The 16,611-nt window shown below is 43.3% G+C and overlaps 1 protein-coding gene across 1 annotated transcript in view; it reads right to left on the minus strand.

The window, feature by feature from the left end:
- The window catches only part of CHRNA7 (cholinergic receptor nicotinic alpha 7 subunit), a 127,967-nt gene that overhangs the window by 68,774 nt on the left and 42,582 nt on the right, over window positions 1-16,611 (minus strand). Inside the window, exon 3 of the mRNA XM_061181840.1 lies at window positions 6,492-6,536. Within this exon, the coding sequence (XP_061037823.1) occupies window positions 6,492-6,536 (45 nt within the window). The remainder of the gene's footprint in view (window positions 1-6,491; window positions 6,537-16,611) is intronic.

Consider the following 16,611-nt stretch of genomic DNA (forward strand, 5'->3'; position numbering starts at 1 on the left):
CTACAAATGACCCAATTTCGTTCCTTTTTATGGCTGAGTAATACTCCATTGTATATATGGATGTGGTATATACCACATCTTCTTAATCCATTCATCTGTCAATGGGTATTTAGGTTGCTTCCATGACCTGGCTATTGTAAATAGTGCTGCAATGAACATTGGGGTGCATGTGTCTTTTTGAATTATGGTTTTCTCTGGGTATATGCCCAGCAGTGGGATTGCTGGATCATATGGTAATTCTATTTTTCGTTTTTTAAGGAACCTCCATACTGTTCTCCATAGTGGCTGTATCAATTTACATTCCCACCAACAGTGCAAGAGGGTTCCCTTTTCTACACACCCTCTCCAGCATTTGTTTTTTGTACATTTTCTAATGATGCCCATTCTAACTGGTGTGAGGTGATACCTCATTGTAGTTTTGATTTGCATTTCTCTAATAATTAGTGACGTGGAGCAGCTTTTCATGTGCTTCTTGGCCATCTGTATGTCTTCTTTGGAGAAATGTCTATTTAGGCCTTCTGCCCATTTTTGGATTGGGTTGTTTGTTTCTTTAATATTGAGCTGCATGAGCTGTTTATATATTTTGGAGATTAATCTTTTGTCCGTTGATTCGTTTGCAAATATTTTCTCCCATTCTGAGGGTTGTCTTTTCATCTTGTTTATGGTTTCCTTTGCTGTGCAAAAGCTTTGAAGTTTCATTAGGTCCCATTTGTTTATTTTTGTTTTTATTTCTATTACTATAGGAGGTGGATCAAAAAAGATCTTGCTGTGATTTAGGTCAAAGAGTGTTCCTGCTATGTTTTCCTCTAAGAGTTTTATAGTGTTCGGTCTTACAGTTAGGTCTCTAATCCATTTTGAGTTTATTTTTGTGTATGGTGTTAGGGAGTGTTCTAATTTCATTCTTCTACATGTAGCTGTCCAGTTTTCCCAGCACCACTTACTGAAGAGACTGTCTTTTCTCCATTGTATATCCTTGCCTCCTTTGTCATAGATTAGTTGACCATATGTGCGTGGGTTTAACTCTGGGCTTTCTATCTTGTTCCACTGATCTATATTTCTGTTTTTGTGCCAGTACCATATTGTCTTGTTTACTGTAGCTCTGTAGTATAGTCTGAAGTCAGGGAGTCTAATTCCTCCAGCTCCATTTTTTTCCCTCAAGACTGCTTTGGCAACTCGGGGTCTTTTGTGTCTCCATACAAATTTTAAGATTTTTTGTTCTAGTTCTGTAAAAAATGCCATCGGTAATTTGATAGGGATGGCATTGCATCTGCAGATTGCTTTGGGTAGTACAGTCATTTTCACAATATTTATTCTTCCAATCCAAGAACATGGTATATCTCTCCAACTGTTGGTATCATCTTTCATTTCTTTCATCAATGTCTTATAGTTTTCTGCAGACAGGTCTTTTGTCTCCCTAGGTAGGTTTATTCCTAGGTATTTTATTCTTTTTGTTGCAATGGTAAATGGGAGTGTTTCCATAATTTCTCTTTCAGATTTTTCATCATTAGTGTATAGGAATGCAAGAGATTTCTGTGCATTAATTTTGTATCCTGCTACTTTACCAAATTCATTGATTAGCTCTAGTAGTTCTCTGGTGGCATCTTTAGGATTCTCTATGTATAGTACCATGTCATCTGCAAACAGTGACAGTTTTATCTCTTTTTTCCAATTTGTATTTCTTTTTCTTCTCTGATTGCCGTGGCTAGGACTTCCAAAACTATGTTGAATAATAGTGGTGAAAGTGGACAGCCTTTTCTTGTTCCTGATCTTAGAGAAAATGCTTTCAGTTTTTCACCATTGAGTATGATGTTTGCTGTGGGTTTGTTGTATATGGCCTTTATTATGTTGAAGTAGGTTCCCTGTATGCCCACTTTCTAGAGAGTTCTTATCATAAACGGGTGTTGAATTTTGTTAAAAGCTTTTTCTGCATCTATTGAGATGATCATATGGTTTTTATTCTTCAATTTGTTAATATGGTGTATCACATTGATTGATTTGCGTATATTGAAGAATCCTTGCATCCCTGGGATGAATCCCACTTGATCATGGTGTATGATCCTTTTAATGTGTTGTTGGATTCTGTTTGCTAGTATTTTGTTGAGGATTTTTGCATCTATATTCATCAGTGATATTGGTCTGTAATTTTCTTTTTTTGTGGTATCTTTGCCTGGTTTTGGTATCAGGGTGATGCTGGCCTCATAGAATGAGTTTGGGAGTGTTCCGTCTTCTGCAATTTTTTGGAAGAGTTTGAGAAGGATGGGTATTAGCTCGTCTCTAAATGCTTGATAGAATTCACCTGTGAAGCCATCTGGTCCTGGACTTTTGTTTGTTGGAAGATTTTTAACCACAGTTTCAATTTCACTACTTGTGATTGGTCTGTTCATATTTTCTATTTCTTCCTCGTTCAGTCTTGGAAGGTAATACTTCTCTAAGAATTTGTCCATTTCTTCCAGGTTGTCTATTTTATTGGCATAGAGTTGCTTGTAGTAGTCTCTTAGGATGCTTTGTATTTCTGCAGTGTCAGTTGTAACTTCTCCTTTTTCATTTCTAATTTTATTGATTTGAGTCCTCTCCCTTTTTTTCTTGTTGAGTCTGGCTAATGGTTTATCAATTTTGATTATCTTTTTAAAGAACCAGCTTTTAGTTTTATTGATCTTTGCTATTGTTTTCTTTGTTTCTACTTCATTTATTTCTCCTCTGATCTTTATGATTTCTTTCCTTCTGCTAACTTTGGGTTTTGTTTGTTCTTTCTCTAGTTCCTTTAGGTGTAAAGATAGATTGTTTGAGATTTTTCTTTTTTCCTGAGGTAGGCTTGTATAGCTATAAACTTCCCTCTTTGAATTGCTTTTGCTGCATCCCATAGGTTTTGGATCGTCGTGTTGTCATTGCCATTTGTCTCTAGGTATTTTTTGATTTCCTCTTTGATTTCTTCAGTGATCTCTTGGTTATTTAGTAGTGTATTGTGTAGCCTCCATTTGTTTGTGTTTTTTACGTTTTTTTCCTTGTAATTTATTTCTAATCTCATAGCGTTGTGGTCAGAAAAGATGCTTGATATGATTTCAATTTTCTTAAATTTACTGAGGCTTGATTTGTGACCCAAGATGTGATCTATCCTGGAGAATGTTCCATGCACACTTGAGAAGAAAGAATAATCTGCTGTTTTTGGATGGAATGTCCTATAAATATCAATTAAATCTATCTGGTCCATTGTGTCATTTAAAGCTTGTGTTTCCTTATTAATTTTGTTTGGATGATCTGTCCATTGGTGTAAGTGAGGTGTTAAAGTCCCCCACTATTAGTGTGTTACTGTCGATTTCCACTTTTAGAGCTCTTAGCAGTTGTTTTATGTATTGAGGTGCTCTTATGTTGGGTGCATATATATTTATAATTGTTATATCTTCTTCTTGGATTGATCCCTTGAACATTATGTACTGTCCTTCCTTGTCTGTTGTAACATTCTTTATTTTAAAGTCTATTTTATCTGATATGAGTACTGCTACTCCAGTTTTCTTTGATTTCCACTTGCATGGAATATCTTTTTCCATCCCCTCACTTTCAGTCTGTGTGTGTCTCTAGGTCTGAAGTGGGTCTCTTGTAGACAGCATATATATGGGTCTTGTTTTTGTATCCATTCAGCAAGGCTGTGTCTTTTGGTTGGAGCATTTAATCCATTCATGTCTAAGGTAATTATCGATATGTATGTTCCTACTACCATTTTCTTAATTGTGTTGGGTTTGGTTTTGTAGGACCTTTTCTTCTCTTCTGTTTCCCACTTAGAGAAGTTCCTTTAGCATCTGTTGTAGAGCTGGTTTGGTGGTTCTGAATTCTCTTAACTTTTGCTTGTCTGTAAAGCTTTTGATTTCTCCATCGAATCTGAATGAGATCCTTGCTGGGTAGAGTAATCTTGGTTGTAGGTTCCTCCCTTTCATCACTTTAAGTATATCATGCCACTCCCTTCTGGCTTGTAGAGTTTCTGCTGAGAAATCAGCTGTTAACCTTATGAGAGTTCCCTTGTATGTTATTTGACGTTTTTCCCTTGCTGCTTTCAATAATTTTTCTTTGCCTTTAATTTTTGCCAATCTGATTACTATGTGTCTTGCTGTGTTTCTCCTTTGGTTTATCCTGTATGGGACTCTCTGTGCTTCCTGGACTTGGGTGGTTATTTCCTTTCCCATGTTAGGGAAGTTTTCAACTATAATCTCTTCAAATATTTTCTCAGGTCCTTTCTCTCTTCTCCTTCTGTGACCCCTATAATGCGAATGTTGTTGCGTTTAATGTTGTCCCAGAGGTCTCTTAGGCTGTCTTCATTTCTTTTCATTGTTCTTTCTTTATCCTGTTCTTCAGCAGTGAATTCCACCATTCTGTCTTCCAGGTCACTTATCTGTTCTTCTGCCTCAGTTATTCTGCTATTGATTCCTTCTAGTGTATTTTTCATTTCAGTTATTGTATTGTTCATCTCTGTTTGTTTGTTCTTTGATTCTTCTAGATCTTTCTTAAACATTTCTTGCATCTTCTCAATCTTTGCCTCCATTCTTTTTCCGAGGTCCTGGTTCATATTCACTATCATTATTCTGAATTCTTTTTCTGGAAGGTTGCCTACCTCCACTTCATTTAGTTGTTTTTCTGGGGTTTTATCTTGTTCCTTCATCTGGTACATAGCCCTCTGCCTTTTCATCTTGTCTATCTTTCTGTGAATGCAGTTTTTGTTCCACAGGCTGCAAGATTGTAGTTCTTCTTGCTTCTGCTTTCTGCCTTCTGGTGGATGAGGCTATCTAAGAGGCTTGTGTAAGTTTCCTGATGGGAGGGACTGGTGGTGGGTAGAGCTGGCTGTTGCTCTGGTGGGAAGAGCTCAGTAGAACTTTAATCCGCTTGTCTGCTGATGGGTGGGGCTGGGTTCCCTCCCTGGTGGTTGTCTGGCCTGAGGAGACCCAACACTGGAGCTTACCCGGGCTCTTTGGTGGGGCTAATGGCAGACTCTGGGAGGGCGCACACCAAGGAGTACTTCCCAGAACTTCTGCTGCCAGTGTCCTTGTCCTAACGGTGAGCCACAGTCCCCCCCGCCCGCCTCTGCAGGAGACCCTCCAACACCAGCAGGTAGGTCTGGTTCAGTCTCCTACGGGGTCACTGCTCCTTTCCCTGGGTCCCAACGCACACACTACTTTGTGTGTGCCCTCCAAGGGTGGAGTCTCTGTTTCCCCCAGTCCTGTTGAAGTCTGCAATCAAATCCCACTAGCCTTCAAAGTCTGATTCTCTAGGAATTCCTCCTCCTGTTGCCAGACGCCCAGGTTTGGAAGCCTGACGTGAGGCTCAGAACCTTCACTCCAGTGGGTGGACTTCTGTGGTATGTGTTCTCCACTTTGTGAGTCACCCACCCAGCAGTTATGGGATTTGATTTTATTGTGATTGTGCCCCTCCTACCATCTCATTGTGGCTTCTCCTTTGTCTTTGGATGTGGGGTATCTTTTCTGGTGAGTTCCAGTGTCTTCCTGTCGATGACTGTTCAGCAGTTAGTTGTGATTCTGGTGTTCTCACAAGACGGAGTGAGAGCACGTCCTTCTACTCCGCCATCTTGAACCAATCTCTTCCAAAGCCCCCTCTTTGGTAAAGAGGTAGATTTCCAATTTTTTATGTTTAATAATTATTTATTAAAATGTGTAATTATTGTCACCTTGAGGAATTATGTACCATTAATCACTATAATCCTAAATCGATCCAAAAGAAAAATTCTTAACACTTATTTTCTGAAGGAATAATTTTTATGTAAATATTTACATTTGAGAGAACCAAGACAGAATGATTAATAAAAGAGTCTCAAACATAAAGTTATATCACATTTGGATAAAATTCTGTGTGGAAAGTGGAATAGAAATATAAGTGCTGAGAGAAAATGGGACTATGTAAAATATCAACCAGTTAAAGAAGGGCTTGTTTGTGTATTTTTTTAAATTAATGATATGGGCGTCAAATTATGTGGCATTTAAATAGATTCAATTTAAAATAGAGACTGACAGTTTTATTTTTAAATGTCCATATTTACAATTGGATGGAAGTAACATAATTTGTAGTTAATTAACCTGGGGTTAGAACTTTAGATGTCGAGGTTAAAATACATGAATGAAAAATACAGCTTCTCAAAATTCTTGCAGGGGTCACTGGAGCAGGAAGTGTGAAGGCCTCTGGCTTAGGTGTCACTCTGTCGCATTCAGACGTGCATGGCTGGAGCCAGGGGGAGCAGGGCAGGCACTCCCGAGCCCTAGGGACCAGTTAGGGTGCAGGCTGTGGACATGCACATGCAGACCTGCATCTTATGACTTGTGCATATTTCTGCCTTGCAGGGTGTAGTGCAGGACATGCAAAGGTGGGGTGGTCTGGTTCACTGTTTGCATACGTGAAGGAGGGAGGACAGTCCTGGCTTGTCTTACGGGACCTTCACTGTGATTCCAGCACAGGCATCGTGGAATCAAGAGCAGGAAGCCACAGTCGCAACTTACCATTTGCAGCCAAATGTTGGTGGTCAACACTTGGTTCTTCTCATCCTTTAAAGGAAAAAAAAAAAAAAGTCAAAAATATGGTTTATATGATTTATATAAGAAGAAATGATACCCTCATTCATGCACCAATCTGATGGTTAGGACGGTTGGCGTGTGTGGAAAATAGAATTCATGGAGCACTTCCAAATATACTCCAGCATTTCCCCAGAGCGCAGCTTTTCTATTTATGCTGAAGTAATACACATTCATTACAGAGCTCTTACAAAAGATGGAAAAGTATAGAGAAGAAAATTAAAACCCTGCAACCCCACCATCCCGAGATGATACCTGCTAATGGTTTATCTTATTTTTCCTTACACATTATTTATCATTTGTATACTTAAAAAATAAGACTGGGTGCAGATTCCAATCTTTTAAAGTCAAGTTTATTAGCAGAATGGATAATTTTAAGCAAATTGAAATATTTTAGGCTTCCCTCCCCCGGGAAAGGGAGTCCCCGCCCCGCCCCGTGACAGCTGCGGCACCTGTGCTAACAGTGCTGCATGGGCCCCGTTTCTCCCTGAGCCCCAAGGGTCTGCCTGCCTTTCCTCCCATCCTCCATCAGCCTGGCAGCACCCAGGCCCTTGACACACACCTGCAGGGTACATCCTGTCCAGGTGAGCAAACTAAGGGTCAGAAAGGTGGTTCCTTTATGAAGGAACCATTCACACTTGGATCTGAGTCAACAGCCCCTCTTTCCACATTTCCAAACTGAGAGTGGGTTCCAAGCTGGGCGCCAAAGTCTGCATTCTTTCCAGGAAGCTCCGGATAGCGGATCAACCACGGCTTTGCCCCTGCACTGGGCACCCAAAGAAGATGCTAATCAACATGAGGCCTTCCCATCTGGGATGCAACTGGTTTTTTAGCATGGCTGGCAAAGCCCAAAAGGGCCTAGCAAAAGCCACGGTGCACACGGAGACAAACAAGTCCATTTCATGCAACAGTTCTATTGAGAACGCTGTTCAGTATTTTGTGTTCAATTCCCACCTAAAAGACTCTGTAAATTAGCAATTTTCACCTCTCCAGGAGAAAGTACTTATTAATGCTGAGACACCCAGAGGCTGAGGCCATAAGCCCCTCCAGCAGGAACTACCTGGCCTGGCTCCCTGATGGCAGTCACAAAAACAGACCCAGTGGCAGAAAGAACACCATCTACTGGGGCATGGTCTCAGGGCAGGGACACAAGTGAGAAATGGATGCTGCTTCTCCTTCAAATACAAATGTGTTGAATGTGTAAGGAGCTGGCAGAGATTCTTTGATGCATCAATGCCCCTGCCCCAGTAGCTCACCCTGGGTGCCTCTGAGAGGTGAGAGTTGGGGGCAGGAAGGCGGGTGTAAATCTCACAAAGAGGATCAGGCTGCCTAGGGAAAGACAGGGGACCAAGTCCCAAGGGTCCCAGGCCAGGGGCTGTGTCCAGAAGAAGCTGCCAATTCTGTTACAAGAAAAATACATCCCCTTTTTCAAAATAACACATGCCAGGGGTTTTGGTAGAAAAAGCTGTGGAGCTAACCTCTCTCCACCCTCTGTGCAGAGAGAACAGTCTCTGACAGAGCCATGCATCTGAATTGCAAGAGGGCTCTAGTTCCAGTCCGATCTCCAGTACTATTTGAAAGCACTGATAAACTCTTATAGGACATATGTCCCTTGCCTCAACTTATTAAGGAGCTGTTTTTAATCGACTTAAAATTAGCCAGTGTTACATTCACATGGCTTTCTTTTAATTGCATCCATGTCTTTATCTTCTGAGAGAAAGGCTTCTGCGGTTTGGGAGTTCAATTACGACCAATCTAATTAAAAGGCTTTCTTCTTTCCAACATGCTAGCTGAAACCTCATTAGAGGGAAATGAGATTTCTGTGGTGTGCGGCAGCATGGGACTGAGCAGGCATTTCAAACTGTAATCAACGCAAAGCAGCAGCCAGCCTCCAATGGAGGCAGCAGCAATGCGGGTGGGGGAGCCTCCACGGAGATGCGGGAAAAGCCTGCAGGACCAACAGAGAGGCTACTGTCTGTGTTCCCACGGTGGGCCCCTCACACCCCCCCCATCCCAGGGCCACCCACTGGCTGAGTCTCAGCTCTCAGTCTGTATGGTGACAAGGCATCCCACCTCCTTCCCACCCCCTTGTGAAGTATGTCCTTCCCCCCAAAGACTGAATGTTTGTGTTGCCCAAATTTCCTATGTTGAAACCTACCCTGCGCGGGGATGGTATTAGGAGATGGGGCCTTTGGAAGGTGTTTAGGTCATGAGGGTGGGTTCACCCTCATGACCAGGATTACTGTCCTTAATAAAGGGACCCCAGAAGGCTCCCTCACCCCTTCTGCCATGTGAAGACCCAGCCAGAAAACAGCCATCTATGAACCAGGAAGCAGGCTCTCACCAGACATCAGAGCTGCAGGTACCTTGATCTTGTACTCCCCAGCCTCCAGAATTGTGAGAAATAAATGTGTGTCATTAAGCCACTCAGTCTATGGTACTTTGGTCACAGCAGCCGAGCTGATGGAAGGCAGGGCCCTCACAGGGTCTGAACTCTGCTCAGCTCCAGACAGGCTCTCTGCCCTCCTCCAGCTGTACTGCTCAAAGAATCCAGTCTCAAGTCCTTAGGGCAGCACACAGCCCTTTCTACAACCCACAGTCCAGCCAAGTGTTCATTTGCTCATTCATTCATTCACTCATTTGACAAATATTTCTGGAGCACTTCCTGTTTTGGGCATTATGCCAGCCTGACATGCACAGTGGGAACTGAACAGACACGGTCCCTGAGCTCATGGAATATAAAATCTGGGTGGAGGGTGGGATAACACAATTCGACAATGACACACCTATAATTACAAACGGTGACAAGTCACAGAGGACAGGAACAGAGCCCCTTCAGAGGATGACGGAGACGGACTTCACCAGAGTGATGGGGATGGGATCCCGAGGAAAAGACATCACCTTTACTCCCTATGACCCTGCAACACCAAAGCCACGACCCCTCACGCCCACTGTGTGCACCCCTACCCTTCGAGATCTTGCTCCCCCCCTCAACTCCCAAGCGCCTGCCCTGCCCCACGCCCTCCTCCTTCCTCCAGCACAAGCCCAGGGGCTCCGGGAGGGAGCCGGCAACCTGGGCAGACCTGTGGCCTCGGACAGCAGAGTGCAATTCAACCCAAGGAGGAACCTTCCTGCCAATTGTCCAGCTGCTTTAGAAGGGACCTAACATGTATCCACAAGGATAAAAAGTTAGCTGAACATCATTTAATGCTTAATAAATCTATTTTACATTTAAAAAAAGAGGGGACCTATCGACCAGTTCCTGAGTTGTAAGCACAGAGGATGGCCACCCTTCTGGTCCACCCCTGGGCTGGCCCCCTGAGGGCGAAGCCAGGTGACCAGGGCCTGCAAGGTCTGCAGAGCCAGATCCCCCACACCCAGTGCCCCTGCCACAGCTTCCCAGCCTCGTCCCCGCCACCCTGCCACCCACGGTGCCCTGCTTCCTGATGGGAGTCTTCGCCTCTGCATTCAACTGCATGGCCTCAGGGGCTGCACGTCCTAAACACTGAAGTCAGGTGGAAATCAATTCTCACCCTGGGAGGAAGCTCTCTCCTCTCTCACCTCGTCCTCCTCCACTGACACCCCGGCCACCAACCCCCGTGCTGCTCTCACGCTTGTGTGAAATCAGGAACCAGCCAATGATGCTGAACTCAGCAGTCACGTCTGGCACAGGCTGGAGGCACACGGGTCCAACACTGGGACTCTCGGGAGGGAGAGGGGGATGAGGCTTCCAAACCCTGACCCCAGACCCTGGCCCAGGGGCTCTAAAAAATAAGCAGGTACAACCCCCTGGGAACAAACAGCACAGGATCCGGGCATGGGTTCCAGTGATTCCAGACCCTCAGCAGCCGCTTGCCCATCACAGCCCTGACCCAACCTGGCAGGACAGCACACAGGAGCAGAGCCCACCCTGGCTGCCAGAAAACCCCCTGGGCTCCAATCAGCTGCCCCCTATCAGGCACTCAGTGTCTGTGGTTTCAGTGTTCTCTTCTCAGAAATAGGGAGACAATAGCTGCCCCTACCGCCTCCCAGTGTAGGAGGGACGAGAGTAGAGTCACACAGGCTGTGACATATGACTCAGCTCTAGTGTGTCACTGTGTGGTTGCTCTCTCTCTCTCTCTCTCTCACACACACACACACACATGGCTGCCCCACAAGACCCAGGCTCCTTGCTGACCCTGGGATCTCACAGGAAGACACAGGACCCCTGGGTGCCATGGAATCACACAGACCAGTGCACAAAACACCCCCAAAGCCAACCCCTTCTTTGTTTTTCAAACTGAGCACTTCAGAATATATTCAGCCTCAAAGAAGAAGGAAATCCCGCTATTTGCGACAGCGTGGATGAACCTGGAGCACATTACGTTAAGTGAAAGAAACCAGACACGGATAGATACTGCACGATTCCACTTGTATAAAGAATCTAAAATAATCCGACCCACAGAAGTACAGAGTAGAATGGTGGCTGCCAGGGGCCGGGTGGGAAATGAGAGGTATTAGTCCAAGGGTGCAAAGTTTCAGTTCTGCAAGATGAACGAGCCCCAGAGATCTCCTGTGAGGCACAGAGCCTGTAACTAATAATGCTGTAGGGTAGACTTAAACATTTGCTAAGAGGGTAGATCTTATGTTAGGTGTTCTTATCACAGAAATAATAATTATAATAAATAAAAAAGAGGGCAGGAGGAAACTTTGGGAGGTGATGGGTATGTTTATGGCATAGATTGTGCCGAGAGTTTCACAATGTATGGTTATCTCCAAACTTGTCATATTGTGTAGATTAAACACGTATAGCTTTTTGTATGTCAGTCATACCTCAGTAAAGGGATTTTTTAAGTACACTTTAAGTAGCCATGCTTTTTAAAATCAACCTCCCAGAATAATCATGTGTCTGTTTTAGAGTACAACCATTCTGATGTGCTATCCTACACACCTGCAGCAATTATTCTTCTGGAAGTTACAGGGTGACATTATTCAACATTATTTTGCAGAGCTCCCAATACTTTTTCTTTGCTTTTCTGTAAATGCTGAGAAAAAAAATAGGTAACAATAGATCTGTGTCTCAATTCTTGTTTGCAGAGAAAGTTGCTAGATAACATAAATTTTTATTTATGTAGACTCTGCAGTTTGTTTTTTTTTAACAAGGATCACTTCTTTTATCTAATTTAATCTTTACATTAACCACATTTTTGTCCTGTTTTTACAGGAAAATAAATTGAGAGGCTGTGATTTTCCCTGAGTCAGCGAGATATTAGGGATGAGAGAAGACTCATATCCAGAATAAGAAATAAATGCCTAAAAGTCAATAAGAAAAAGGCAGACAATCCAACAGAAAAATGGGCAAAAGATGAACAAGCCCATGATTTTCACCACAGAGGATAACAGTAAATGATATTTGAAAATAACACAGTTAAACCTTAAAAGAGTTTGCAGTCTTCTGAATGTGATATACACACATGCACACACACACACACACTTTTTTTTCAAACTCATTACAGTCTTGTGACAACCACACAACGAAGTCAGTACTACTATTATTCTCATCTCATAACTCAACACCAGTGTTTCAGCCGCCAGGTGACTCTGCTCCCAACGTCCTCAGGAAACACTTTGGTGATGGTCACAGAAAATGATTCCCTTTGGCATCTGTACAGCACAGACATTCTCAATGTACAGGCTGGCAACCTCTGAGTTTCTGAGATGCCTCCAGAGGATCAGTGAAGCCACACCTTTTTCACAATCATGAGAAGTTATCAGCCTATTTCACCCTCATTTACTCATGAACGGTTGGTAGAGCTTTGCAGAGACCACGTGACATACGATGCAGCAGACTGACCGCAGAAGCGGATCAGAGAATCCAGCTGTCTTCTACGAAGCTGGGCATTAAGGAGATTTGCAAAAATATAAAACAATGCTACTCTTCTCACTAAATGTGTTTTTCCTGGGAAAATATAGTTATTTTTCTTAAAGTGTTAGTTATGGTAACAAGGCATGGGGTTATTATTTTGAATGAATTCATGGACTTGAAAATGTTTTCTTAGTTTTTATTTCAAACATGGTAATAAATATTGATAGATGTAACCCATATAAAAAAACTAGGGGGGCGGGGCAGGGATCTGCAATAACTTTTATGAGAGTAGAGGGGTCCGGAAGCTTAGAAGTTTGAGAGCCGCTGGTACAGGCTTGGCGTTCCTAAGACAAGGCGTTCCTGGTTCTTGGACCCAGGAGCCCGGTCCCATCTCTGTTCTCATTTGGGGGTTGCTCAGAGTCTCTGTTTTGGGAGTACAGTGTGAAAAGTCTGCCCCAGCCTCCCCAGGCAGGGGCAAGGGGTTCGAGGGTGCACTTTTAACTAGGACTGAAAGGGCTTCTTTCCACTTCTGTTAGAGGAAGAGCCTCCCTGTCTCCCCCAAGAGGACCCAAATCTGGAAGAATGAAGCCTGGGGCATGGATCATGAGAGCAGAACCAGAGAAGAGACTCCATCTTGAGTCAGCAGGGCTGGAAAGTGGAGGAAGGGTGGAGGGGCTGGGGGATTATGGATGTAGGAGAGAGGGGGAAAGAGGTGGACTCCAGTCACACTGGTAAACCATCACTCAAGCTTCATCTGAACTCTCTCTGGACAGAAACAATAAATTTCCCTTTATTCTGAAGCTATCATCCTGACTGAATAAGTGTCTAAGCATCCCCTTCACAAACACAGCACACATAACAAGTTATCTCTGGCAGGACTCAAGGTAAGCAACTGCACGCAGAGCTGGACTCCACAAATGCCTGGGTCATGGAAACCAGTGCTGGAGCTTCAGCATCAGGCTTCTCCAACAAACTCTCTTGGGAACCTGGTTGTGGAAAGTCCCATCAAAACGAGGTCCTCTGAAGACGGGAGCTAGTGATAGGGGATCTCAACACAACCCTCAGTGTGGAACTGGTGCCAAGGTGGGTTCAAAAGGTCGAAGGGAAGGGAAAGGGATGAGATACATGAAAGAAGGCAGGACCCGGAAGTGAAAGCAGTAATGTTTTCTTTTTTTGTTATTTGACATTTATAATATTTCTACAAGCAATGTAGAATTAATTGGTTTAATAAATTAAGCAAAAATAAAGATCACATAAAAGGAAAGAATATATATGAAAAAAATTACCACCATTATAGCACAGAAAATTAAAAACTATGAGTAGACACACCCTCATAAGGCATGGGCAAGATGAAAACATTGGAATGACAGATTCACAAACATAGTTTGGCAATGAATGAATGAATGAATGAATACATAAATAATTTAAAATAGCAAATGCAAGGAAGAAAAGAAGGCAAGCAGATAAACACAACTAAAATACAAAATATAATCTGGAAAAAAGCCCAATTAAGACAAGCATGCTTCCCATGAATTCTTTCTACTATATAACTCAATAAAGCCTTGGATCAAATTAAACATGATTTCAAAGATGAGATTATAAAATACCTGAATGAAATAAAAGGGAGACTGCAGAGCTAAACAAATAAACTGAGAACCAGAACAATACGGTTACATGGCTAATAAATTAGAGCCAGAAAGAAATAAAACAGACCCAGCTGAAAACTGAGTTACTGGCATGAAGGCAAGGCATGAGATAACCACAGTGTGTAGAGGAAAAACACAAAGAGATTAAGTCAATAAGGGACGTGGACACAGAAGTGCCACAAGGAGGGCACAACTTGAGCTGAAACGGAGAACACGCATGTGGGAAACAGAAAGTGTCCTGGGACCACACACAGGAGACACACTTCTGGTTCTAGCAAAACAGTAAAATCCATGACCTGAACATTGTCCTGCTACCAAACACCTAGAAATGCTGGAGAAAATCACAGAAATACCTTCTTAAACGCAAATGGAAGCTCACAAAAATGGAAGAGAAATCTTCAAAAACAAAAGATCCAATAGGAAACCGAAAAGAATACTGTCAGGGGCACTGGTGGTGCAGTGGTTAAGAATCTGCCCGTCAGTGCAGGGGACACGGGTTTGATCCCTGGTCCAGGAAGATCCCACATGCCGCAGAGCAGCTAAGCCCGTGAGCCACAACTACTGAGCCTGTGCTCTAGAGCCTGCAAGCCACAACTACTGAGCCCACGTGCCACAACTACTGAAGCCCACGTGCCTAGAGCCCATGCTCCACAACAAGAGAAGCCACTACAATGAGAAGCCCGCTCACCACAGTGAAGAGTAGCCCCCACTCGCCGCAACTAGAGAAAGCCCGCGGGCAGCAAAGAAGACCCAACACAGCCATAAATAAATAAATAAATAAATAAATAAATAAATAAATAAATAATCTTCTAAAAAATAAAATTAAAAAGCTTCAGAAGGAGAAAATTTAAAGAAATAATGACTGAGAAATTTCCAGAATTGCTGAACTAACCCTCAGTTTAAGGAAGCTCAACAAGTTACTCAAGAAGATAAATATGACTCAAAAACTAATCAAAGTTTAATCGTTTTTTTCAGCTCCTATATGTAAAGAGCTTAGAATTAAGCTTTTATAGCAAGAAAAAAAAAAAAACTGAACATACCGAAAATCAGTGACTTTGGTTGGACCCATGAGAGCTTGATGTTGCAGTGTAAAGTGCCACACCAAAATGTGAAAACAGGCGAATTCACAGAGTCATAGACAAGATCTACTTACCTGGGGCAGAGGCTACTAGAGCCATAAACTTGCAGTAACACCTACATGGTCATTTTGATGAGTCTCTGTTTGCTGAGGATAAACTTGAGTGAGAATAAGAAACCTCGAGGGAGCCACAACCTTGGGGACACCCTACACTCTCATGGATTTCATCTCCAGGAGCCCCACCAAGTTCTCAATGTAAATATGCAAGAAAGATCCCCTTGTAACTCTGGCACAGGAAGGGAAGGAGTAACTCTTAGGAAACAGGCCACCCAAAGCCTTCTCCATAGCAAAGGCTACTCTCCAAGCTTTCCAGAGCTTGATCTCCACCATTCCTCCCACATCAGTGCCCTGGAGGCTTTCTGTCCCATGCGAAGGAGGGGACAAAAGCCATCATATGAGGGAAACACTTGTGAAGGCCACAGCCCAGGAGCACAGACAGGCCCACTGAAAGGCTGAGATTTAACCCTAACACTACAGAACCTATAGAACACTTCCCCTCCCCCACGTCATCCCACCACACTAACACTCCAGAATAAGGGCAGTGGGAACCACTGAAAAAGCTGAAGACACCCTCTGAGGTGGGGTACTGAGCGAAGACCAAAATCAAGAGAGGAGACAAAAACAGACACTAAAAGAATCTGAAACCTCTGGCACAGAAAGCTACAGCAAACATTACAGCCCAACTACTAGCCAAACTAACATAAATTCTCACATTAAAGGTGTATTTATTTCAATTCCTATTACCTTATAGGATATTTCTGGTTTATAACAGAACAACTACAAGGCAACTAAAAGACAAGAAAAATGTCTGAAGAGACAAAGCAAGCATCAGAAAAAGACTGTAATATGACACAGATGTTGAGATTATCAAACACTAAATTTAAGATAATATGATCAATATGTCAAAGGGCTCTAGAGAAGAAACAACATTCAAGAACAGATGGGTAGGGGGGACCTTCAAGATGGCGGAGGAGTAAGAAGTGGAGATCATCTTCTTCCCCACAAATATATCAAAAATACACCTACGTGTGGAACAACTCCAACAGAACACCTACTGAACACTGGCAGAAGACCTCAGACTTCCCAAAAGGCAAGAAACTCCCCGCGTACCTGGGTAGGGTAAAAGAAAAAAGAAAAAACAGAGACAAAAGAATAGGGACAGGACCTGCACCTCTAGGAGGGAGCTGTGAAGGAGGAAAAGTTTCTATACACTAGGAAGCCCCTTCACTGGTGGAGATGGGGGTGGCTGGGGGGAAGCTTTGGAGCCACGGAGGACAGCGCAGCAATAGGGGTGCAGAGGGCAAAGCGAAGAGATTCCCACACAGAGGATCGGTGCCGACCAGCACTCACCAGCCTGAGAGGCTTGTCTGCTCACCCACTAGGGTGGGTGGGGGCTGGGAGCTGAGGCCTGGTCTTTGG

This window comes from Eubalaena glacialis, chromosome 2, assembly GCF_028564815.1.
Source record: "Eubalaena glacialis isolate mEubGla1 chromosome 2, mEubGla1.1.hap2.+ XY, whole genome shotgun sequence".
NCBI classification, from domain to species: domain Eukaryota; kingdom Metazoa; phylum Chordata; class Mammalia; order Artiodactyla; family Balaenidae; genus Eubalaena; species Eubalaena glacialis.